At 51.4% G+C, this 23,671-nt stretch overlaps 1 protein-coding gene across 2 annotated transcripts in view; it reads left to right on the plus strand.

Annotated features, from left to right (window-relative positions):
- Window positions 1–23,671, plus strand: part of ACP2 (acid phosphatase 2, lysosomal) — a 153,788-nt gene that overhangs the window by 61,086 nt on the left and 69,031 nt on the right. For both annotated transcript variants that reach the window (XM_078684468.1, XM_078684469.1), the window contains exons 6-7: window positions 9,521–9,610; window positions 9,743–9,875. In XM_078684468.1, coding sequence (XP_078540594.1) covers window positions 9,521–9,610; window positions 9,743–9,875 — 223 coding nt within the window. The remainder of the gene's footprint in view (window positions 1–9,520; window positions 9,611–9,742; window positions 9,876–23,671) is intronic.

Raw genomic sequence — 23,671 nt, forward strand, 5'->3', positions numbered from 1 at the left:
AATCCAAATCAGCGCCCCTGTAGCAAAAGCTGAGTATGTGGTACTGTATATCTGACCCCTCCATCTGTGTTGTAGCGCTACACTTTCCTCTTTCGTTAAATATTTTTCCTGGAGTAGTGCAATGTGTACCCCCCGACAAACTAAATATGCGTGAATCTTGTGGCGTCGTGTCATTGTGTGGAGCCCTCTCACATTCCAGGTCATACATCGTAGATTGGTTGAATCACCCATTCTCCCATTGCTCCGCGCACAAATGTAATCTCCGCTCCGCGCTTGCATCGGTGATTGCTCCTCCCCAACTTCCCCCCGCACACTCACCCCCCCCACCCTCCCAAGAACAGGACCTAGCATCTCCCATCTAGTCCCCATCCAAACCTGAACTACTAACAAAATACTACGAAATCCTACAGCAGTTACTGTAGGCATGCCTTAAGGGCATTGAGGGGGGACTACGCACCAATGTGGATCCGCCTTTTTCTATCAGATCCCCCAGCGCAACCTGGCTCTCTATGATTAGGACCTTCAGGCACCCTCCTATCCTCCAAACCCCGCACCACCACAATCCCCAAACAGGCTACATCCAGGAGTGCATACCAGCCCCAAGTTCTCCCCCTGAGCCTCCCCCAGGTCTGTTCATCCCTCTTTCAGCATTCCCTCCTCTGTTTCCGGAGTCACCTTCGGCAGGCGTTCGCTGTTCGTTTCGGAATGTTCTGAATCATATCGGTTACCTTCCTTCTCCGAGTCCGTGCCCTCCAGTGAAGGGGGCCCTTGCGCCCCCGACAGTGTGGACACCACCTCCAGCACATCTCTCCTCTCGGCCGCCGTCTGGGACGATGAAGGCTTCCTCAGCCCTCTTCGCCTGCTCCTATGTCGTCGCAATTTCCGCGGCGGGAGTCCCTCTGAAGCCATCAGCGCGTCATTCCCAGCACCATCCTTCTCCGCCTTATTCAATTCCAGCCAGGCAGCGGCATCTTCCGGGGTATCAAAGAACCACGTTTTACCGTCCACTATGACTCTAAGCTTTGCCGAGAACAAGAGGGAGTACTGGATGCCCTCACTGCGTAATTCCCTCTTGATGGCCAGAAAGGAGGTCCGCTGTCGCTGGGTCTCATAGGTGTAGTCTGGGAAGATGTTAACCCTGCTGTTGTTCACATGGAATGGGCCGTCCGCGCGCGCCATCTGTAATAGAAAATCCCGGTCACGGAAGTGCAATAGCCGGGCCACCACCGGCCACGGCGGTCTCCCCTGCTGAGGCGGCCGTGCCGGCACCCGGTTGGCCCTTTCCAAGGTGTAGAAGGTGGACAGGCCCTCCGGCGCTACCACTGTCTTTAGCCAATCTTCGAGGTACTGTACCATGTCCGATCCTTCAATTTTTTCCGGCAAACCTACCACCCGGATGTTGTTCCGCCGATTGCGTCCCTCAGCATCTTCCGCTCTTCTTTCCAGGGCGTTGATCCGTTCCATCACGTTTGCCATAGTAGCCCCGAGGTCTTTCTGCGCCGGTTCAACGGTTAGGAGTGTGCTTTCCACCAGTTTGACCCTATCCACCAATTTGCCATGGTCAGTTTTCAACAGCAAAGAGAGGTACCTCTCTGACAATGAGCTTAAGTGCTCTGGTCAGCACATTTTGCCCCAACCTGTTACTGGATAATGAATATCCTTGTAGAAGACCCCTCACTCACCAACCTAGTTGGTGACATGCTTCATCATCGGGGTCCCACCCCATAGGCCGAGTGCCTATAGGGTGTGCTGCGACACCTGATTACAGTGGAGCTGGTTTTATTTCTCAACACCTGGATGTCACGATTGTGGTGTTGACCACTAACGCTTGTGTTAAATGTGGTATAGTCATTTTGTCTACCCCAGTATGTGACCCCTTCCTGTTCTTTGTCTTCCTGTCTTTCCACAGGTTTTTTCAAAAAAGAAAAACGCACCTTTTTTCACGAGATCGCAATTTGCGGTCTCCTACTTGAACTAGGGCAGGACGCTCCTTAGCGTGGGCGGACCACCCAGTTCAAATCACCACGGTCCTGACGAAAACCCTTGAATTTATGTATGGGTTGAAACATGTAGACCTCCTTAAACAATAGTTTGTATAGATTCACATTCACATAGCACACTTTAGCTATTTTTATATATTTTAATACTACTTATGACACCAAAGCCTACCTAATTAGGCAAAGGTGCCACACTTTAATTTTAATGAGGGTTCAAGCACTCAAGAATAAAATACTTGCAGTGAGTAGTGTTGGCCCTTTTTAATACAGATTTGTTGATAGTCTTGAACACATAAAAGAAATAAAACCAGCTCCACTGTAATCAGGTGTCGCAGCACACCCTATAGGCACTCGGCCTATGGGGTGGGACCCCGATGATGAAGCATGTCACCAACTAGGTTGGTGAGTGAGGGGTCTTCTACAAGGATATTCATTATCCAGTAACAGGTTGGGGCAAAATGTGCTGACCAGAGCACTTAAGCTCATTGTCAGAGAGGTACCTCTCTCTGCCTACGAGGGGTTACTCCTCCTTTGTTTTTGCAAATTAATTGGGGGACCAGGAGTTCCCACCTCACATAGTGCCTGTAATTATTTTCCCTCTCTCTCTCTTTTGTTATGAACAGTTTTCAACAGCCCCAGTCCAGTGGCCACCTGCGATATGTCCTGCTGGAGCGCCGTGCGTGAATCAGCGATGTCCGCCAGGATTTTGTCCAGCTGCTGCTGTAGTCCGTGGTCACGCACCGAATCGGGCGCCGCTCCTTCTTCATGGTCAGTAGGTTCCCCTTTCGTGGATGACTGCGCTCCGCCTCTGCCTCCTTTCAGTTTCCCCATGATCCAGCGTTACCAAAGCACTCGATTCCAGCGTCGCCCCAATGGGTGGTTCCAGGACACGTCGCGCGGGTCAGCAACCAGCGTCCGCAGGCCTCTGGCTCCCTCGGTCCTCCCCGGAATAGGAGTCCACCGTAGGTGTGGCAGGGCTCGCACAGGCTCCGCACAACCCCACATGAAAGCTCGGGCTCAGTGATAGAGTGCAGCGCCAGTGGTGGCCGGGGCCGCACTCGTTATCCGCCACCGCTTTTAATCACTGGCGGCGGTCCCGGGAGGTATGCCCAGCAGCAGCTACCCCGTTCTCCACCTTGATGGGCCCATCTGATGGTTCTCCAAGTGTCCAGGCAACTGAGGCAAGGTCTGTCGCAGGTCCAGGGCCCAGGGTCTCAACCTCCGCACACAGTCAATGCGTTGGTCCCCCGCCGGCCATCCCACAGAACAACAACAACCTCCTCGCTTGGCGTCTTTCCTATTATGTCGCAACCTTTCCAGCCTTCACAGTAGACCGGTTCGGGCCGCTCCGCAGTTCGCCCCCGGCAGATCTTCGTAGTACTCTCAGGCGGGCGCTCTCAGCTCCCTGTGAGGCCGCTCCGCAGTACCCGAGGGGTGGCAGCCCATCGTTCCGGCCCCAGCAGGGGGTACCAAGGTTGTGCGGAGCTTGGGTACGTGGTTGCTATCCGCTGTTGGCCGCCCCACTCGCCGCTCTCCTCGGGCCCTAGCCGCAGTAGACCATGTACCAGTGGTATATTACACTCCTCAGGGTACCAGAGCGTCCCCAAAGCTGCGCCTGTTCCTCCGCCGGTCCCAGGACATCAACCCAAGTACGCCTCGCGTTGTCAGACCTCAAGCGCCTTATCTGCGTTACAGTTCTGTGGGCGCGGTGGGTCCCAAGGCAGCCTCTCCAGCAGCTCTGTGTCCTTCCATATAATGCAGCGGGGCCTCTCCAGGGGACAGCCTTTATTCCACCATCGGGGGGAGGGTCACGACATCAACTGGCAACAGGCGCGGCCGCCGCCCTTGTTCCCGCACGGCGATCTCCGTTCCCTAGCTCCTCCACTCGAGTTCCTCACATCCAGAGCAGTCCTCGTATCCCCGCCGCACTGCGATTAGGCAGCGCCACTCTGAGCTGGGTCAGTGCTCCACCTCCGGGTATCCGCGCTCAGCGCTCTCCCTCTGTCGTGCGATCGTTGTGTTTCAGGCCACCATGTCACCAGGAGGGGGGGGTGTAAAAAGCGGGGCACCAGCAGCTCCGCCCGCACACCGCAGGGCAGCCCGCCACAGCGGGTCTCCGGCCGCGCCCCTGGATCTCCACTCAATATGGGGAAGTCTTCCAACGCCGTTCTCGGCGCTCACCTTCTCCGCCGCTCCCGGCCGCCTAGCAGCGCTGTTTCTTCACCGGGTCGCCGCGGGCGCCATCTTAGGTGCGCCCCTCGCGGCGCCCCGGCCGTCTGTAATCGGGTCTTGGCAGGTCCGCAGGCCGGAATCGCCCTCCGGTTTTCGGGCTAAAGTGAGGGTCGCCCCTTCCTCCACCGCTATGCGGGAGGTGGGGGCCCAAGCTCCGGTGAAATCAGGATAAATGGGGGCTCGGTTGCAGAGCTCCCCTTTTAGGCAGCCACCATCGCCGGCTGCAAGCCACGCCCCTCCTTGTTTGATACTGCCTTATTGCACTGTTCTTGATATTAATTAGGGGAAGAGACCGTATTCTGAATAAAACTTTCTCTTTTCTTTGTCTTTTAACTCTATTTTATCTCACCACTTTTTTCCGTTCTTGCACTGCACTGATTCCCATATGATTCTATCTCACTCATGGTCAGCACAGTGATTGTGGGCTGGACCCATTGAATATCTTACAGATTGGGTGCGGAAATGGTCTCAATGATCAAGAGACAGACCGCCCCAAAAACTTTGGATGACCAAATGAGATTATTGATCATTGCATGACATTTGATGGGAATCCAAGAATCACATAGATACCTCTTTTGAGTCTCACCAACAATCACTTGTGGCTCTGTTTGTTGTTCACTGTTATGTTCTCAGTTTACAGGCTTTATAGGAATTTTGTATCTTTGACTTATTCGGTAACAGTTTTGCCTGTTCTATAGTCTAACAATTTGGCTTTTGCATTAGTCCCCTGGTTTTCTATAAGTGTTGTGATTTGATGTTTGGGGATACGAACTTGGGCAGGTCTTAAAATATCCCTTGGACCCTATTCTTCTCGGTGGTGTTATGGTACCCCCACTTTTTGCCTGGTGTTTTGCTGGTTTTCGACTTAGTTGGATTGGGACCCAGCTATTCAGGGCCCCAGTCTATCTGCTTTCTCTATAAAATGGATTCCCTGTACATTAGGTACACTCCAGATTGGTTACTGGGTTACCCTTGTGAGTCCCTAGTATATGATACCTTAGGAACCAAGGGCATAGGTACCCCAGAGGCCTACCAGGGGCTGAAGCATGTATTATGCCACCCCTGGGCAGCCTTGCAAAATGACACCACAGGTCTGCACTTGCAGCCTGGGTAAGGTGGTGTAAGCACCCCTTACTGGGATATAGTATACCTATATCCACCATGTAAAACAGACACATATTAACCTATAAGTTACTCCTATGGCAGGCCTTGACAATCCTGAAGGCAGAGTGTTTGGTTTTGTGTGAGAGGGTGCCCTAGCACGAGCTGAGCCCCACTGCAGCTTTCGGAATCCCTTCCTTATAGCTGTTCTGAGATATGACCATACCATATACTCTTAAGTGCATTATAATCCTCGCGGTTAATGCTAACTTTGGTTTGGCTTTATCAAAACATGTCGTGTTTGGTGTCAAACACTTTGGAATTCTAACCCCCCCCTCACCCTCCCGCCACTTCTGGCGTCTAGAGTAGAATTCCACCCTTCTAGAGAGAGAAGACATGTACACACTGGTACACCCAGTAAATGTTTTAAAGAGCCTCAGCATCACAAAATGGATGCTGCTGCCACAGACACGAGTCTGACCTCCTGCTGCTGGACGAAACTCCGGCAGGGGAGGCTTGGACAATAGGTTTCCTGTCCAGGGAGGTGCCAGCACCTGTCCAGGGAGGTGCCAGCACCTCCCCAGACAGCCTCTTTGTGTATTGGGGAAGGGAGGGCTGCATTCAGTGAATGCTTTTCAGACACTGCCTGGGGCACACAAGGTGCTCCATGCATTTCCCAGTTCATACCGGTTGCTGGGGCACTCAGCCCCAGCTCTGGCGCGAAACTGGACAAAGGGGAAGGGGTGTAACCACCCCCTCCCCAGGTCCTCCAATTGGTGGGGCCATAGAGTTAGTCCATCCCCTAAACTTTGTATAAGTATAGGAACCCAGTCCATAGGACTTTGAATTACCCTGGACGAAACTCTGAAGACGAAATCTTGGACCTCCGACATTCCATATCGACTGGAATACGGAAGACATCTCCCTTGGGGTCAAGGAGTGACCTCCCTGTTCAAACAGGCACCAAAGAAGCATCTTGTCGGTCTGCATTTTCGAAGCTCCCGCCAGATCCCGAAGAATCTGCGACACAGGACACGGACTTCCAGATATCTCCGAGGCTGACACGAGTCCCCAGCAAAGCTGAGACCTGTAACTATCACGAGAGAGTTGGGACCGGAACTCCTGGACATCTTGCAAGTTTGCAAGTGCACCTACTTCCCGAAGTTGTGCATTGGACTATTTGTTGCCCTTGCCCCGAGCACCTTTTGCACCGAAGCTGAGAGGCCTACACTCTGAGTGTTCCGTGGGCCTGTTTTCTTCACCGCAGCTCAAGGCTCCTTCGCGATCTCTAGTCTGTTGGCTAGTGGGTCACCACAAAGGACAATTCTTTGTTTCTTGACCTTCCCTGGTTGCTCCAGACGTGCTCTGACTCCCCTCCAAAGGGTGAGTCCCTCAGACCTTGCTGATCTGCACCGAAGCCAATCTTGTCATCTTGCGTGGGTTGTTGTTGCCAAGGCTTGTTGGGTCCAATCCGGATTCCGACGCTGCAGCACTCGACATCCTTCGTGGGACAGCTCGAATCCAGTTCCTGGTCGTCGTCGACGCCTCCTGGTCCTCGTGGCTGAAGAGACACGCTTCACCTACTTCACCTTAAAGCACCCGACATCCGCTGGCATCTTCCTGTCGCCATCCTGGTCACTGGCTAGTGACACAGGCTCTGTCCCCTCTGCTTTCAGGTCCTTCAGATCTCCGATCCACCCTTGGATCCATCCGGACCCTTTTCCTCTGGTCGCCTGCAGCACTTCTTCGCAGCTCTCCATTGGAATCGACGGCGAAACCCAACACGAAAAGACACCAATGCACCCGGCTTCCCTGGGTGAGGTAACACAAGTGCTCCTGTGGGTCTTGACTCTCGACGTGCCCAAGTCTAAAGGGGTTTCACCGCAGTCCACTCCTAAGTGTCCTTAACCTTTAAAATTGTAACTTAAACTTTCTCCATAGAAGTCAATGGTGATTCGCGGTTGTGTTTAGACACTGCATGCGCCCCGTGGGCCTCCTGCGTCTTTACCTTGGGTGGTTCCTGGTTGCCCCACCGGTTCTACAGGCCCTAGGCCTCACTTCTATCCCTCACGTGGTTCTTGTACCATTTTTTTTGTACATGGTTTGTGAGGCCCCACGGGCAAAACAATTACTGTGCTAGTTTACTGTGTGCTATTTAAGTTCTGGTATTATACTTTTGCCTCTAGCCTCATAAAGAGACTAGAGGGGTTGTGTTTGGAATAAATACATATATATTTGATATATACCTTGTGTGGTGTACTTTCATTTGATCATTCATGAGATTATAGGCTGGTAAAACAAGCTGCTTTACATTCCTTCTAGACTTAGCCTGAAGGCTGCTCTCCACAGCTACCACTAGGGTAGCTTTCAATAAAGGTTGTCTTAAACCTACCATCAGTAAGGGTCGTTTGGACTGGTGCAAGGTGCCCACTAGAATAGTGGACATCATATGCCAGGCCAACTTCTCACAGCCGGGTCCTACGGGCCCTCTGTGTGCTGCTGTGGGAAGTGATGGCAGTGCGCAGCAGGTTTAGGAGAAGGCCGGGTCCTACGGGCCCGCACTGCTCTGCTGTGAGAAGCGATGGCAGTGCGCAGCTGAGTTAGGAGAAGGCCGGGTCCTTCGGGCCCTCTGTGCGCTGCTGTGGGTAACGATGTCAGTGCGCAGCAGGGTTAGGAGAAGGCCGGGTCCTACGGGCCCGCACTGCTCTGCTGTGAGAAGCGATGGCAGTGCGCAGCGGGGTTAGGAGAAGGCCATGTCCTACGGGCCCTCACTGCGCTGCCATGGGTAACGATGTCAGTGCGCAGCGGGGTTAGGAGAAGGCCGTGACCTACGGGGCATCTGCGTACCGCTGTGAGAGGCGATGGCAGTGCGCAGCGGGGTTAGGAGAAGGCCATGTCCTACGGCCCTCACTGCGCTGCTGTAAGAAGCGATGGCAGTGTTCAGGGGATTAGGAGAAGGCCGGGCCCTCACTGCTCTGCTGTGAGAAGCGATGGCTGTGCGCAGTGGGGTTCGGAGAAAGCTATGTCCTATGGGCCCTCACTGCGCTGCTGTGAGAAGAGATGGCAGTGTTCAGCGGGGTTAGGAGAAGGCTGGGTCCTACGGGCCCTCACTGCGCTGCTGTGAGAAGCGATGGCAGTGTTCAGGGGGGGTTAGGAGAAGGCCGGGTCCTACGGGCCCTCTGTGCACTGCTGTGGGTAACGAAGGCAGCATGCAGTGGGATTAGGAGAAGGCCATGTCCTACAGGCCCTCACTGCGCTGCTGTTGGTAACGATGGCAGCGCTCAGCAGGAGTTGGTCATCCACAGTGGATTGGGTGCACAGTCTGTCCGCTGGCCAGAATTTCAAGCCAACACCTGCTTAACACAGCCAACATCCTACGTAGTTTAGGTTCACTCCTCACTGAGAGAAGTACGATTTTTGCATCCTTAATAACCATTGCCCCCTTTGATCAATCTACATCAACTGGAAGGCTGGATATTTTTGGAGATGTTAGAAGGTAGTCCCAAAATCTCTTAAAAAAATGTAATACTCTCCTTTAAAATAGGATTCCCCATAGATGTTCTTGGTTTGTTGTGAATCCATTAAACACCATTCTCGCAATGTAAGGCAACATATGAACGCCTTGTGGGAGAGGGGTTTGTATTTGTATTTAGGGAGTATGGGCAAAGCAATAATACAATATCTTTACATCTTATAGTATGTTCTTTTGTCCTGTCCGCGTTTTCTGTTTTTTCAATAGTCTTGCCATGTCCGATGTCTGTCTCTGCAGCAACTGGTATCTGTTAGTGCACTAGCAACGTGCAAACTTCACCTCCCTTCTCCCCCCTTTAATTAACAAGGTACTGAAAGCCCAGAGTAAGAAAGTGTTTCTGGGCACTGAGGAACCTTCGCTTTGTGAACAGAAAGTGAGTTCTCAGGGACAGCATCTGAAAGAGTTGGAACTTAGCCTCCGAAAGTGTCCACTCATCACAGGCCCACAGACTACAGATCCTTCCATTCGGAGTGCCTTTTTGGTCCTTGCTGTCGTTCTTTTCTTCTCTGTAGTGGTCACTCTGCCAATCATGTACCTTCTTTCTTCAATCAGAAGTCAAAACCCCCACAACCCTTCCAACAAACACAAAATGAAGTAATCGCTCCTTTCAAGAATGTCGGACTCTAGCTCCCTTTGACCATTTCCCTTTTTCTGGCAGAGCTTCTTGGCGATGGTGGCGAACAAGACTGGGATCAAGGAGATATCATTGGAATCGGTCTGGTCCGTTTACGATACTCTCTTCTGCGAGGTCAGTGATCCCTCCCGTAGTGAAAGTGTCTCTTCTCCCACTGTCATTCTGTGCTCCTGCTTAAAACCATGCGCACCCACATGGCACTCCACAGAGTAATCACATTTGTTGGGGATTTGAATCTCGTTTTAGAGTCGCCATAACCTGAGCCTGCCCTCCTGGGCCACCACCGAAGTCATGAAACGCCTGGAGGACCTGAAGAACTTCAGCTTCAGGTTTCTTTTTGGGATTCACAAGACTGTGGAGAAATCTCGTCTGCAAGGGGGTGAGTCAGGCATTCCAACAGGGAAACCAGCACTTGCAGCGTGTGGAATGTGGGCATGGACATGGGATGGGAGGGGAAGCATAGATACCTGGAGTGAGAGTCAGGCACACCTGCAGGAAGCATGTCAGATAGAGAGCTGCCTGGCACGGCTGAAGGATGTGAGTGAGTGAGTGATGTGTGCGGGGTGAGGCCATGCTGACAGAGACACAGCTTCAGTAGACTTCTCTAGATAGAGCGCTGCCTGGCACGGCTGAGATGGGAGTGAGTGAGTGAGTGAGTGTTGTGTGCGGGATGAGGCCATGCCTACAGAGAGGCACCTTCAGCAGACATCTCTAGATAGAGAGCTGTCTGGCACGGCTGAGGGATGTGAGTGAGTGATGTGTGCGGGGTGCGGCCATGCCTACAGAGAGGCACCTTCAGTAGACCTCTGCCACACTGATGTGTGCGGGGTGAGGCCATGGATAGAGAGAGAGGGAGAGAGAGAGTGAGAGTGAGAGTGAGAGAGAGAGAGAGAGAGAGAGAGAGAGAGAGAGAGAAAGAAAGAGAGAAAGAAAGAGAGAAAGAGAAATAAAAAGAAAGACAGAAAATACCTGCAGGGATAGAGTTCGGGACATCTGCATGGAGGCTGGATTAGGTTAACCTACACGATCTTTAGTTAGTTGGGCCAGGAGGACAAGGTTCGAACAACAGGACCAAAGACTGTGAAATTGAGTTAAGGGCTATAATTGGGGTGAAAGTATACGTGGCTTGGGTGATGGATGGATGAGAGGTTGGGGCTGATAGACTAAAGGGTTACATGGACGTAGGAGGTTGTCAGAAATAGAAGAGAGGGGTGGGAGATCGAGGGGGCTCGTAGGTGAGCACTGTTAAACCACCTCTTACAACTACCCCCTACAGAGGAGGTATGGAGATGCAGAAGGTTAATGGAGGCAAACTGTGAGCGATTGGAGGCAGTAAGTGGAAGGAGAAGGATAGGTGGCCAAGGATAAGGGCATGCAGTGGGTGCACAATTCTATTTCAATGCCTAATTGAGTCCGTGGAATGTTTGATCCGTAGATGAGGACAGGCGCCTCTTGTCTGGGATAGAACTGCTAGCTGATGGAGAGAGTCTAGAATAGCCTGGCATGCACCTCCCTAATGTGTGTCATTTGTATGCCAGGCAGTTCCTTGGCTGTAAGGTTCACCTTCTGATTGCTGCGCGGGTTGTAGATGTTGAATAACACGCTGTGCTTTACGTGTTCCATTGTGTTAGTGCCATATCATGTAAGTGATATTACTTCCTGCAGAATGATCTGCGTGATTATGAACTGCGTAGAACATAAAGACTACATTGAGTAAATACAAAAGAATACATTCTGTGACGAGGTTGCCAAACATGCAGAAAGTTTTTGTGATCAGGTGTTTGAGCCAATAAAATCACTCTCGTGTGGGCGATGAATCGCCCAGTGATTCAGCTGAGGCCAGTGGTTTCAGTGGTTGCATGGTTGGATTCAGAGCTTGGGAAAGCAGGGAACAGCCACTAATAATAAAAGCTTTATTTGCCTGATTACTTCAAACCATTGCAACTATAAAACAGCAGAATTAGAATTTTCCAAGTTAAAACCATGAATTTGTACCAAAGTTTACAGTTGGTTTTGCACCAAGGCTTCAGATACCTCGTTCAGACCATGCATAACAAAGAGCATTTAAAAACAGTTTAACGTTGTTAAAAGGTTTCATTAAGTCTGAGGCTGCGGGAATAAGAGGTCCATAGTCAATGGCAATGTGCAGAACCCGCAGTGTGTGAAATATCTCCCTGAGGAGCACGTGCGGGCAATGTGCACAGTCAGTTGTGTGCAAAAATAGTGCTCTCGTTGTCAACATCGAAGGACGCTAATGGTCATTGCCCAGCTGGGTTGTGCCAAGCCAGCAGCTTATGGAATGGATCTCCAAACAGCCGAAGCGGGCAATGTGCAAAGTCAGCAGCGGGTGAAGTAGTCCTCTGGGCAACAAAAGCGGTGGTGGCTGATGATTGCTTGTCGAAGGTGGGGGCCAGGTTGGGCAGTTAAATACTGGTCTTTAATATGTTTCCCACTTTGCCCATAAATTGTAGGAGGCGGCAGGCTAACTGAATGTCTCCCCCTTTGAAGCATGCTTTCACTGCCTGCCTATATGTTCTTTTTCCCTTGATCTTTAGGGTGGGTTTTAACAGAAGTCTGCGTTCGTTCTTTAGTCTCCCGCATATGTACAATAAATGTAGCACATCCTCTTCTCCTTACCCACACAGTCGTCAGTTAGTTGTTGTCTGTGGTCATTTCCATGCATGCAAGTGGAGCAGTGATGGAAGAATACCTAGTCGAAGGTGAAACTTGCTCCTAAGTAAGATTGATGGGAGGCCTTAAAGTGACTCAGCAGAACGAACCAACTGTGTGTCCTTTCTTTTAGTACAGCTTTTTCCCTCCACTACAGACACCATTTTCTTAAACTGTTTTATTGACAATTTGCTTGAAGCTCTAATAGTTCCCAGCTGCCTCCCAAAGTTCCCATAGAGCCAGTCGTTCTATTGAGGCTTGCAAATAGATCTTGTCCTTCCAAAGAGGGGCATTCGGAGTCCCAGGCCCGCCTCCCTTGATTTTGTACCAGCATTTGACGAAGAAGCCTTTCTATGCTATTTGTTGCATCTGCAGGCCAAATGTAGTCTTATTTGCACCAGCGTGGTATATTTAGGTAAACTGAATATTATTCTCTGGGCACTTGCTTCCGTACCGTCCAGTGTACGTCCATCCCGTTGGTGATAGTTTGAACGAGCTTCGCTTGGATCACCTGGAGCAGAGGCGAGAGGCTTGGGCCGGTAGTTTTGAGTTTTATGTTTTTTTATGCAACTGCCATTGTGTTACCTCTTCTTGCAATCACCTTTTTTGTGTGCCACAAACATTTGCTATCCATTATAATGCCCAGATATTTATATTTTTTGGCCACTTCTAGCGGGAGACCTCCCAGATGCCAACCGCGTCACTTTGGATTTGTCTAGGTTAATGTGTAGTTCGTTGTCACCAGAGAAGTTTTGCGTGGCGTCTAATAAGTGTTGGAGGCCAATGCGGTGAATCGTGCTCTTCCATCACTCAATTTACCATGCCAGATTTACTGAGTCCTTCACACTTCCTTTTCCTTTTGTTGGTCATTGTTGTAGCCGTTTGCCTTTCCTTCCCATATCTCGTGTTGCCCCTGTAGGCTTGAGTTAATTGTCCCTCCTAAGAATCAGCCAGACATCTGGTCATTTCGTTCCTGACTCTGTGCAAGGTGCGGGATGTGTTTAACAGGCTCAGCAGGCTGGCGAGTCAGTATATCTCTGTTAGCTGGAGTCAGTAGTGGCTTGTTGGTCCTGCAAGTCTGGGTGAGTGGGCCCCCAGTGGGACAAGTCGCACTGGCCTATCACCTGCCGCCTCCGCCCAACAGGATTGCCCCCTCCCAGCTTTAGCCTTCCCCACGTGCCTCTGCTGCTTCTATAAGAGCTGTGGACGGCAGACCGTATCAGAGAGGTGAGGGGGCAACTCAACCTTTGGGTGAGCTGTGAACCTAGTGCTGCGGGCTGTGGCTGAGTGCTGGCGGTACAAGACCAGCAGAAGAGGTGAGGCACGTTTGCTGGCCGCTGGCTCTTGGTTCCGACCAGAGCGGAGCTGTGCAGGGCAGGAAGTGTAATGGGGTGTGGTAACAGGCGGGCCACCGTCTGGGCTCCCAACCACTCACCTCCTCCAGAGGTCCAGTTTCGCGCCAGAGCGGGAGCCAACGGGACTATACACAGGGGCACCAAATGTGCCCCTCATGCAGACTGAGTGTTGCTGGCAAGTGCACTCACCCTGCCCCAATACACTAAATCCTGTATCAGAGGTGGTCACACCTCTCTGTGACAGGACGCCTATTATTCTGCCTTCCCCTGCTTGAGCTTGGCTCAGCAGCAGGAGGGCAGAATCATGTCTCTGGTTGGCAGCAACCAGTTTGTGCTGTCCGGGACAAGAAGGCTGGTACCGGGAACACTGAGAGCCTAACAGGGGGCTCTTTCAGTGCTTGGAATCATACCTCCCACACCGCTTACAGTGTGGGGGCATGATTCCAACATGTTTGATACCACGCATGATAGGATTCGTTGCAGCCGGTTTCGAGATGGTCATCGTGTAATTACGCGGTGCCCCTCTATATGCTATATGGCGGCTTCACTGACAACCCGGGAGAATGGACTCTGTGGGCTGCAGGGGTGTCCTGCTCATGCAGTGGCACCCTCTCACTTAGAACAGAGAAACCTGCCTTCAGGAATGCAAAGGCCTGCTATAGGGGTGACTTACAGGTTTTAAGTGCAGTGACCCTAGATATAGGAAACCTATATCTTTAGTAAGTGGTGCATGCACCATCTTACACAGGCTGCAATGACAGGCCTGTATATCCATTTTGAATGGTCTCTCATGGATGGCATAAAGCATGCTTCAGCCCATGGGAGACCTCTGGGGTACCTATGCCCTGGGTACATGGGTACCATATACTAGGGGCTTATATGGATACCCCAGTATCCAATCTGGCATGTACCTAAGTGCTTAACACAACACTTTAGGGAGAAAGCAGATAGACTGGGGCCCTGATTAGCAGGATACCAGTCAGACTAGTCAAGGACAGCTTAGCACCAGGCAAAAAGTGGGGGTAACCATAGAAGCAGATCCTACTTTTCTATGAGCCGGCAGTCCAAAAAAACAGACTGCCAGACCACCGCTGCCTACAAACTATGGTCGGCACTGATGAAAGCCTTTAAGCTGACTACTCTTCCTTCTTCGGCCGCAAAGATCCTGCACATGCCTCGGCCCCCTCCAAAGTTGGCAAGGTCCTCGACACTGACACTGAAGTCTTCTTGGCACCAAAGCCTATGTCTGTGCAGAAACCGACATAGGTGCGACCATCATCTGCGTCATTGAAGGCTACCCAAACACCAAGAGTGCATTCAAAGGCAGACGCACCGTTGGCAGCCAGCTCCGAGGATTCAGCGCAACCTGTCCAACATCAGCAGGAGGAGTTAGATGGTCGCCAAAAGTGTCTGATCCTTTACCTACAGTGCCACCAAAGCCACAGAAGACTTGCCCAAGGAAGAGGAAATTGACTTTCGATGAGCAGGTTGCTTTGGAGCCTCCCCACCATCACCCAAGCAGAAGAGACAGTAGTCCCCTCCCTGCTCATCTTCATCCTCCTCCTTCACCCCTCCTTGATATTCACCAGAGGGACACCGCACTGGTCGTGAGAAGAAGGCAGCCCAGTCCACTCGGCTGATTGCACAAAAGCACCCCGTGACCCAGAGCCTAGGGATGACTCCTGGAACGTTTATCCTCTGGGTGATACGGACCTGGACATCAATCAATCAAGGATTTATAGAGCGCACTACATACCTGTGTGGGTCTCAAGGCGCTGGGGAGGGTGCCTGCAACTAGCGGTCGAAGAGCCAGGTCTTGAGTAGTCTCCTGAAGGTCTGTGGGTCGTCTGTCTCCCGAAGGTGTACAGGGAGGGCGTTCCAGGTCTTGGCGGCTAGGTGGGAGAAGGATATTCCCCCGAAGGAAGTTCTGTGGATGCGTGGGACGGTGGCCAGTGAGAGGTCGGCTGAGCGAAGTTCTCTGTTGGGTACGCAGAATGCCAGTCGGCTGTTGAGGTATTCAGGGCCGGTGTTGTGGAGTGCTTTGTGTGCATGGGTCAGGAGTTTGAAGGTGATTCTTTTGTTGACGGGGAGCCAGTGCAGGTCACTCAGGTGGGGGGTGATGGGGTCTCGGTGTGGGACGTCGAGGACCAAGCGTGCCGAGGCGATATGGATTCTTTGAAGTCTGCTGATGAGCTTGGCTGGGGCTCCGGCGTAGAGGGCGTTGCCGTAGTCGAGTCTGCTGCTGATGAGGGCGTGGGTGACGGTTTTCCGTGTGCCTGTAGGGATCCATCTGAAGATCTTTCGGAGCATGCGGAGGGTGTAGAAGCAGGTTGAGGAGACTGCGTTGATTTGGTTGGCCATGGTGAGTTTCGAGTCGAGGATGCCTCCCAGGTTGCGTGCGTGGTTGGTTGGTGTTGGGACGGCGCCCAGGGAAGTGTGCCACCAGGAGTCGTCCCAGGCGGAGGGGTTGGGTCCGAGGAGGAGGATCTCTGTCTTGTCCGTGTTCAGTTTGAGCCAGCTGTTTTCCATCCAGTTGGCGACGGCCCTCATACCCTGGTGGAGGTTGGCTTAGGCGGTGAGGGGGTTTTTGGTGAGGGAGAGGATCAGCTGGGTGTCGTCGGCATACGAGATCAAGTTGAGGTCGTGGAGTCTGCGATGCGTGCGAGTGGAGCCATGTAGATGTTGAAAAGTGTCAGGCTGAGGGATGGAACGGGGGAGGCGGACTCGTTGGGATCTGTCGGAGAGGAAGGAGGTGATCCATTCCAGGGTCTTGTCGCGGATCCCTCCGCCGTGGAGGCGTGTGCGTAGTGTGCGATGACAGACCGTGTCGAAGGCAGCGGAGAGGTCCAGGAGGATGAGGGCTGCTGTCTCGCCGTTGTCGAGTAGGACTCTGACGTCGTCTGTGGTGGCGATGAGGGCGGTCTCGGTGCTGTGGTTCTTGCGGAAGCCTGACTGGGAAGGGTCGAGGATCTTGTTCTCTTCCAGGTACCGGGTGAGCTGGGTGTTGACGATCCTTTCGATGACCTTCGCCGGGAACGGGAGCAGGGAGATGGGCCGGAAGTTCTTGAGGTCGCTCGGTCCGCCTTGGGTTTCTTCAGTAGGGCGTTGATATCGGCGTGTTTCCAGCACGCAGGGAAGATTGCGGTCTCGAATGAGAAGTTGATGATGTAATGGAGCTGTCGGCCTTGTTGGCGATTTGGTGGGGCAGAGGGTCGAATGGTGCGCCGGAGTGGACATCCAGCTAAGACTAACCCAACCTGCCCCCCCGCCCGCCCCGTCTCACACCCCTCTACTACCTGGCTATGGAACTCTTCACCCTCTTACCCTCTCATATGCGCTTGATGGAATCTCAACTCGAGTTCAGGAGGATCTTGAGGACCTGGCTTTTTAGTCCAGGCTGGCCCCTCTGTTGGGTTTGAACCTCACCTGCATCTACTGCTAAGCGCCGGGACCCCTCTGTATGAGGTAGCTGTTGCACTCTACAAAAATGCCACTATTAATATATTACCTACCACAAAGTCGTACACTGGACCGCCAAATATCAAAGCTGATCTGCAAATTTTCCAGGAAGACTGAGTCGCTGAGTCGAAACATTATCCAAGACCCAACGCACCCTTCAGTTCCTTTCCATGATTACGGGGGTGTTCAAGGCCACCTCTGAGACCTTTAAACATCCGCCCCCCCAAAGGCAAGGGTGGTTGTGCCTAGGTTTGATTAAGAAAAAATATATACCCTCTGACCCTCCCTACATCCGTGGCTCTGGACTCTCTAGTAGTCCACACTGCACATAAACGCATGAATTCCTAGGCTACAGAAGACACTCTGCATCCTGACAAGGAGAGTAAGAAGCTGCAAGCAGTGGGCAAGAGGGACGCTGTACATGCAGCCCAACATTGGAGGATTGCCAACTCAGTTGGCCTACTCTCTCAGCCCAACATTGGAGGATTGCCAGCTCCGTTGGCCTACTCTCTCAGCCCAACATTGGAGGATTGCCAGCTCCGTTGGCCTACTTTCTCAGCCCAACGTTGGAGGATTGCCAGCTCCGTTGGCCTACTCTCTCAGCCCAACATTGGAGGATTGCCAGCTCCGTTGGCCTACTCTCTCAGCCCAACATTGGAGGATTGCCAGCTCCGTTGGCCTACTCCCTCAGCCCAACATTGGAGGATTGCCAGCTCCGTTGGCCTACTCTCTCAGCCCAACATTGGAGGATTGCCAACTCAGTTGGCCTACTCTCTCAGCCCAACATTGGAGGATTGCCAGCTCCGTTGGCCTACTTTCTCAGCCCAACATTGGAGGATTGCCAGCTCCGTTGGCCTACTCTCTCAGCCCAACATTGGAGGATTGCCAGCTCCGTTGGCCTACTCTCTCAGCCCAACATTGGAGGATTGCCAGCTCCGTTGGCCTACTCCCTCAGCCCAACATTGGAGGATTGCCAGCTCCGTTGGCCTACTCTCTCAGCCCAACATTGGAGGATTGCCAGCTCCGTTGGCCTACTCTCCCTGTATGACAGGGCGCATCCGGGTGGGATTGAGATCTTCCTTATAACCCTTCCTGAGAAGTAAAGGCAGTGTGGACAAGAGTAGGCAACATGGGGAAAATCCTATCGAATGTTACTACCCACCGTGCCCTAGGCGCCACTGATGCTGTGCTCAGAGGGCACATCAGTATCTTGGTCAGACGTCGTTCCTGGGTCTCTGTCTCTGGCTTTAAACCAGATAGATGTACAGCAGCATCTGCTAAACCTGCTGTTTGATGGTGAACATCACTTCAGACCGCAGGTGTACCAGATGCTGGAAAAACTTAAAGACATGGACAGAGCCAAGGTTATGGGGCCGTTCAGACCTCTATGCAATGGGAGTCCATTCGGAGGTTACAGCAGTAAGACCACCTCCTCAGATCAGAGGCAACAACTACCTTACCACCTTACCACCAGCAGTCAGTGCTGTGGTCCCACAGAGGCAACAACACCACAGGTAGGTGCAAAAGGGGCCCAGGCAATCGTGTCCCCTCTTTAAAGCACAATACGTGTCCGAGGAAGACTCTCAACGATGGCCTTGCGGTTGCTGAGGTCCCACATCGGTAGGTCTGTCTTGGCGGTGTTGTTGTCTGGGCTGGACACTGAACAAGCCTTCGCTGCTGCAAGGGCTCTGGCACCCCAGGTATTGGTGTAGGGAGACTACTGGGGGGCCCTGGCGTCTCCACATGTGGTGGAGAGACAGCTGTGACCTATTCCTGGATGGCTGCTGGGTACCGGGTCGAGGCAGGCGGTGCCCGCAGGCTACAAGGAAGTCGCTCCACCGCCAACCAACCAGCATCTCCCTTGAAGTGAATTACTGGCAGCCCTCTGAGGCCTTTGGAGGATGCATAGCTGCAGGACAAGTCAGGTCTTTGCAATTGTCTGGGCAGGAGCAGGCAGCCAGGGTTTGGTGGCAAGTGCACAGCTAGACCACAGTTTCTTGTGTTCTTTAGCTCTTCTTTGTCCTTCTTCTTTAGTCAGGTGAATCTGTGTTCGTGGTGTCAGGGGACCACCTAAATACTGATTTTAGGGGTGTTAAGAGGAGTAATGGTAGTAGTCAATGGGCTACTTTCCCCTGGGTTCACTACCCCCACTATATGACCACTGTGGGAAGTGAGCGTAACCCTGTCCCAGAGTTCTCAATATCATCAAAATCCGGATGGTGGAACCCTTCTTTCCTGGCGCACATTCAGGCAGCCCACCTTAGGGGTGTGACTAGCCTGGTGGTGCAACACACCTAATTGCATAGCTAAGTTCCCACCTGTCCTGGTGACAAATCGGCCTCAGGGCAGGGGGTGGCATCTCTTAGGTCTGAGGGAAGCCGGAGTCGCTTATCATAGGTGGCAAGGCTTGAAGCCCCTGCCTTGATATGCTAAATCACCATCCATCCTTCTGTTCAGGCCGTGCCAACACTGCAACACAGGGGTCTCCACATCAACTTCCTGGACCTCCTGGCCATCCAGCTAGCTCTCAAGGCCTTGTTTCAAGAGAGTCAGCACCAAGTATTCCTCATAAAGACCGATCGCATGACCGCTATGTTCTATCTCCAAAAGCAGGGTGGCACCCACCCACCACATTTGTCATCACTGGCGCCGAGCGCTTGGCATTGGGGAGTTCCCCATTGAATACACCTCCGGGCAGAGTCCCTTCTGGGAGGTAATAACACCTTTGCAGGCCTTCTCAGCAGGATGTAGCAACAAGGCCGCAAGTTGGAACGCTACCCACAAGTCCTACTCCAGTGCTTCTGCTGTTGGTGAGGAGGGTCCTGGATCCTCAAGCCCAATCTCTTTGCCACCTCCCAAAACGCAAAATGCCGAGACCTCCGCTCCAGATTTCCACACCCAGTATCCATGGGTCCTTGGATTGGTCAGGGATCTTTGCATAAGCTTTTCCTCCTCTCTCACTCCCTCTGTGTGGTCTGGAAGCTTCAGCAAATATCCTTTACTCTCACCCTGTTGGCTCCTACTTGGGCCTGACAATCTAGTTTCTCAACCATCCTGGAGATATTCCTTGTTCTCCACGAGAAGCTCCCCAAGAAGCCGATCCTTCTCACGCAGAACCAAGGCAGAATCAGAAACTCCAATCCCAGGCAGATCAATCTAGCAATCTGGCTCATGGAGTCCTAGAGTTTGCTCATCCTAATCCTCCTCAAGGATGCACAGCCATCCTGAAGAAAGCACGTAGGCCCACTATGCGAACCTGTTATGCTTTGTCAGTTGCTGCATTTTTAAGCACCTGGACGATCTAAAACCTGCAGCTCAAGATACTATCTGTCACCTTTTCCACTTGCAAAAATCAAGCCTAGCTTACATTTCCATACAACTTCATTTAGCTGCCATTGCAGCCTGCATGCAGAACAGGGAACACTCCTTATTCAAAATCCATATCATTTGGCTTTCATGGAAGCACTCAAACGGGCTATCCCTCCCAGAGTTCACCTGGCTCCTGTCTGGAACCTTAAAGTTGTCCATACCAGGCTCATGGGCCCTCCTATTATTATTATTTTTTTTTTTTAAAACCTTTATGTATAACATTTTTCAATTATACAAGCGGAAAACAAAACATATAAGCACGAAATGAGGTGGTGAGGGGCATATAGAAGGGAAAGGACCAGGGTGATCGCAGCGCCAGAGGCGAGCAAAACAAAAAGCATGGGCGCAAAGAGCAACCGCTCTACAAAAGAGGCTAGAACGATGCATTGCAGCCAAAACCTCTAACATGTAGAGAACTGACATACAATGGGTCATCGATACACAGATCAATCAAGTCCGGGGGAATTCCAACAACGAATTCACTAAAGGGTAACTGTTCCTATGGAGGGATGCTGGCCTAATAGGCTGCAGAAGGTGTTGATAGAGGAACATATGGAAAGTAACTTATCTCAAGTAGATAAGTGTCAGGTTGGATGGAATGGCTAGCGGTGACATTCGTCAAATTTGAAGAGTTGCCCTCACACACCCGTTAAGGTGTCATGCTTCATCATAGGGCGTTTTTGCTCCTTGTGGGGTTGGCGCTGCAGCCCCCCATGGGCCCTGCGAGAGGGCTCTTTAACAGAGATATTTTAAGAGGAACGCCGTAGTGGTGAGAGCGCGTGCCTGGGGTTAGTGTGATAGTGAGTTAAAACTATCGTAATGGTACCCCTAATAGTATTTATTCTTGGATCCGTTCGGTATGGTTAAATACAAGAAAGAACTGTCAGACCTTCCACCAATGAGGAGAGTAAGTTCAATTAACGAAAAGTGGAGTGTAAAAAGTCATGGGGTTGACATGTTTCATGCCCTAGTGGTCCTTACCGGATCTTTGGTGACCGACAAAGTGTAAAATGTGAATAGGAAAATGGGGTCAAAGAAAAATATACACCCTGTTGCATGAACCTTAGTCAAGTTTGTGGTTGTGTTGTCTAGGAACAGTTGTTCAAAACCACTTCAGAGTATTGATCAAACCTAAAGAAGCAGATAAAAATACATAAAATAGAAAAAACGATAACCGGTGAACACATTAAAAAATAAAAACCAGAGAGGCAGTAGAACTGCTCACAGCTGGATGTGTTATGGCAAAATGAGGAAGCTTAGAATGTTAATGCTCCTAATTCCTTCAGTTAATCGACCTGGCAGAGTATCAAAGTTACTTAGCATGGCTAGCAGTTAACATTGCCTCTCGTGTGGTTGAAGGTGCCATGGCTTGGCATAAATATGGAAAAAGTTAGAAAAATGTATTGCTTACCCCAATAAGTGCACGGGATACCTCAACGGGGGAAGCAAGCGTCTCTATTGATTACCTTAAGTAAGGAACAAAGCTGCAACCTCGACAACATAAGGGAAATCATCTCTCCAGGATAAACACTGGAGACATCGTCTCACTCATAGATAAGTGTTGCGGGGCAAGGATTCCATACTTATCTTGACCCTTGGAGGTGTGTGGCATTCATACCTACCCTCGTCTTCTGGCTGCCGGAGAATGAACAGTGGCCATGGCCGATCTAAAAGGGGAAGCTGGGTAGTAGAAACAAATAGTGGCACCCGACCCGGAGCGAAAGGCGGAATTGATATGAATGAAGATGTCGCGGGGGGCGACTGTGGAATGTTCCTACAAACTTACGCGGCCATCTTAAGAGGGTAACCTTGTAGCTCAGGGTAACGAAAGTAAGTATGTAGATTGGGATGTTCCACTGATGTTTCAAAGAAGTAACAATAGTACTACTTTAGTTACTATGCAGGGCTGAGAAAGTTCATCAACCAACTCATTCATTTGGTCAAGAGGCAAGATCCTATGGGTTTGAGGTATTGTCGTATGCTGACGACAGACAAATCATGGTCTCCCTAACTCAATCGGTGAATGATTCTGCCCTCAAGTTTAGATCCTGTATGGAGGCAGTTTCTCGCTGGATGGTCAAAAACATCCTTAAACTCAACAGAGAAAAGACCGAGGTTCTGATCTTCGGGTGTGGTCAGGACATCTGGTCAAAAGACTGGTGGCCGGACTCCCTCGGAGACTGCCCTCTCCCTTCCCACTTCGCCAGGAACCTGGGGGTCCTGATTGATACCACTCTCTCCTTTGACCGGCAGGTCAGTAGGACTGTGTCCACCTGCTGTGGTGTCATCAGGATCCTCGGAAAGATTGGATCCTATCTTTCTCCTGATGCGAGGAAGCAGGCCACTGTGGCTCTAATCTCTTCGAGATTAGATTACTGTAACGCGCTGTATGGGGCCATGAACAAGAGTCTTGTTCACCGCCTACAGATGGTCCAGAACGCTGCAGCCAGATTGGTTCTCAATCTCCCTAGGCTCTCCTCAGCTTCCCTGGCCAGGAAAGTCCTACACTGGCTGCCCGTTCAGTCTAGAATCTCCTTTAAGCTTCTTTGCTTAGCCCATGGGGCTTTTTATTGTTCGGGATCAGAGGGCATCAGGTCTCTCCTAGTTCCCTTCCTCCCCAGTAGAGCCCTTCGGTCATCTACAAAAAATCTTCTTTTAGTTCCTAGATTTGCCAAAGCAAGATGGGGAGGCAGGGCCTTTTCCACCTTGGTACCTAAGCTCTGGAATTCCCTTCCTTCCGACCTGATAGGACAACCATCTTTGGCATGCTTCCGTAAGGATTTTAAAACCTGGCTTTTCCGAGAGGCCTACTCATAGTTATGTACCCGGTGATCTGAGACCTGTTACTTGATATCTGCCTTGTCTGGCGCCTTAATGCCCTTGGGCTAAGTTGCACGTTATAAATCCCCATTCATTCATTCAAGAGGTAGATGTTCGAAAGCAAATACTCTACGGGGATGAAAAACAAAAAACGGAAGAGGGTGTGTTCAGGAGGCCGGACACCTGGTATGTCCTGTTATGCGATGTGGTGAACAAAGATTCTTGGGTATCTAAACTGATAAGTATCTAGGTCAATTTATGGTACATATGAAGTGTGATCTCTCGATCGCCGATACCTGTGGGGCAAAATGTATGAGAAACTCGATGAGGATCAGGACATCAGTTGAAATCATGTTGGTCCACTGATTGGCTAGTGCTCACGTAAACAGACCCTACAGACAGCATCATATCTTGAGAGGTGTATATTCCTCCAGCCTAATGTGAGGGCTGTCATGGGGGACTAAACGCTGGTCTACCCGTAAGGGTAGGGGGGAAGCTGGGG

This window comes from Lissotriton helveticus, chromosome 3_2, assembly GCF_964261635.1.
Source record: "Lissotriton helveticus chromosome 3_2, aLisHel1.1, whole genome shotgun sequence".
Classification (NCBI taxonomy): Eukaryota; Metazoa; Chordata; class Amphibia; order Caudata; family Salamandridae; genus Lissotriton; species Lissotriton helveticus.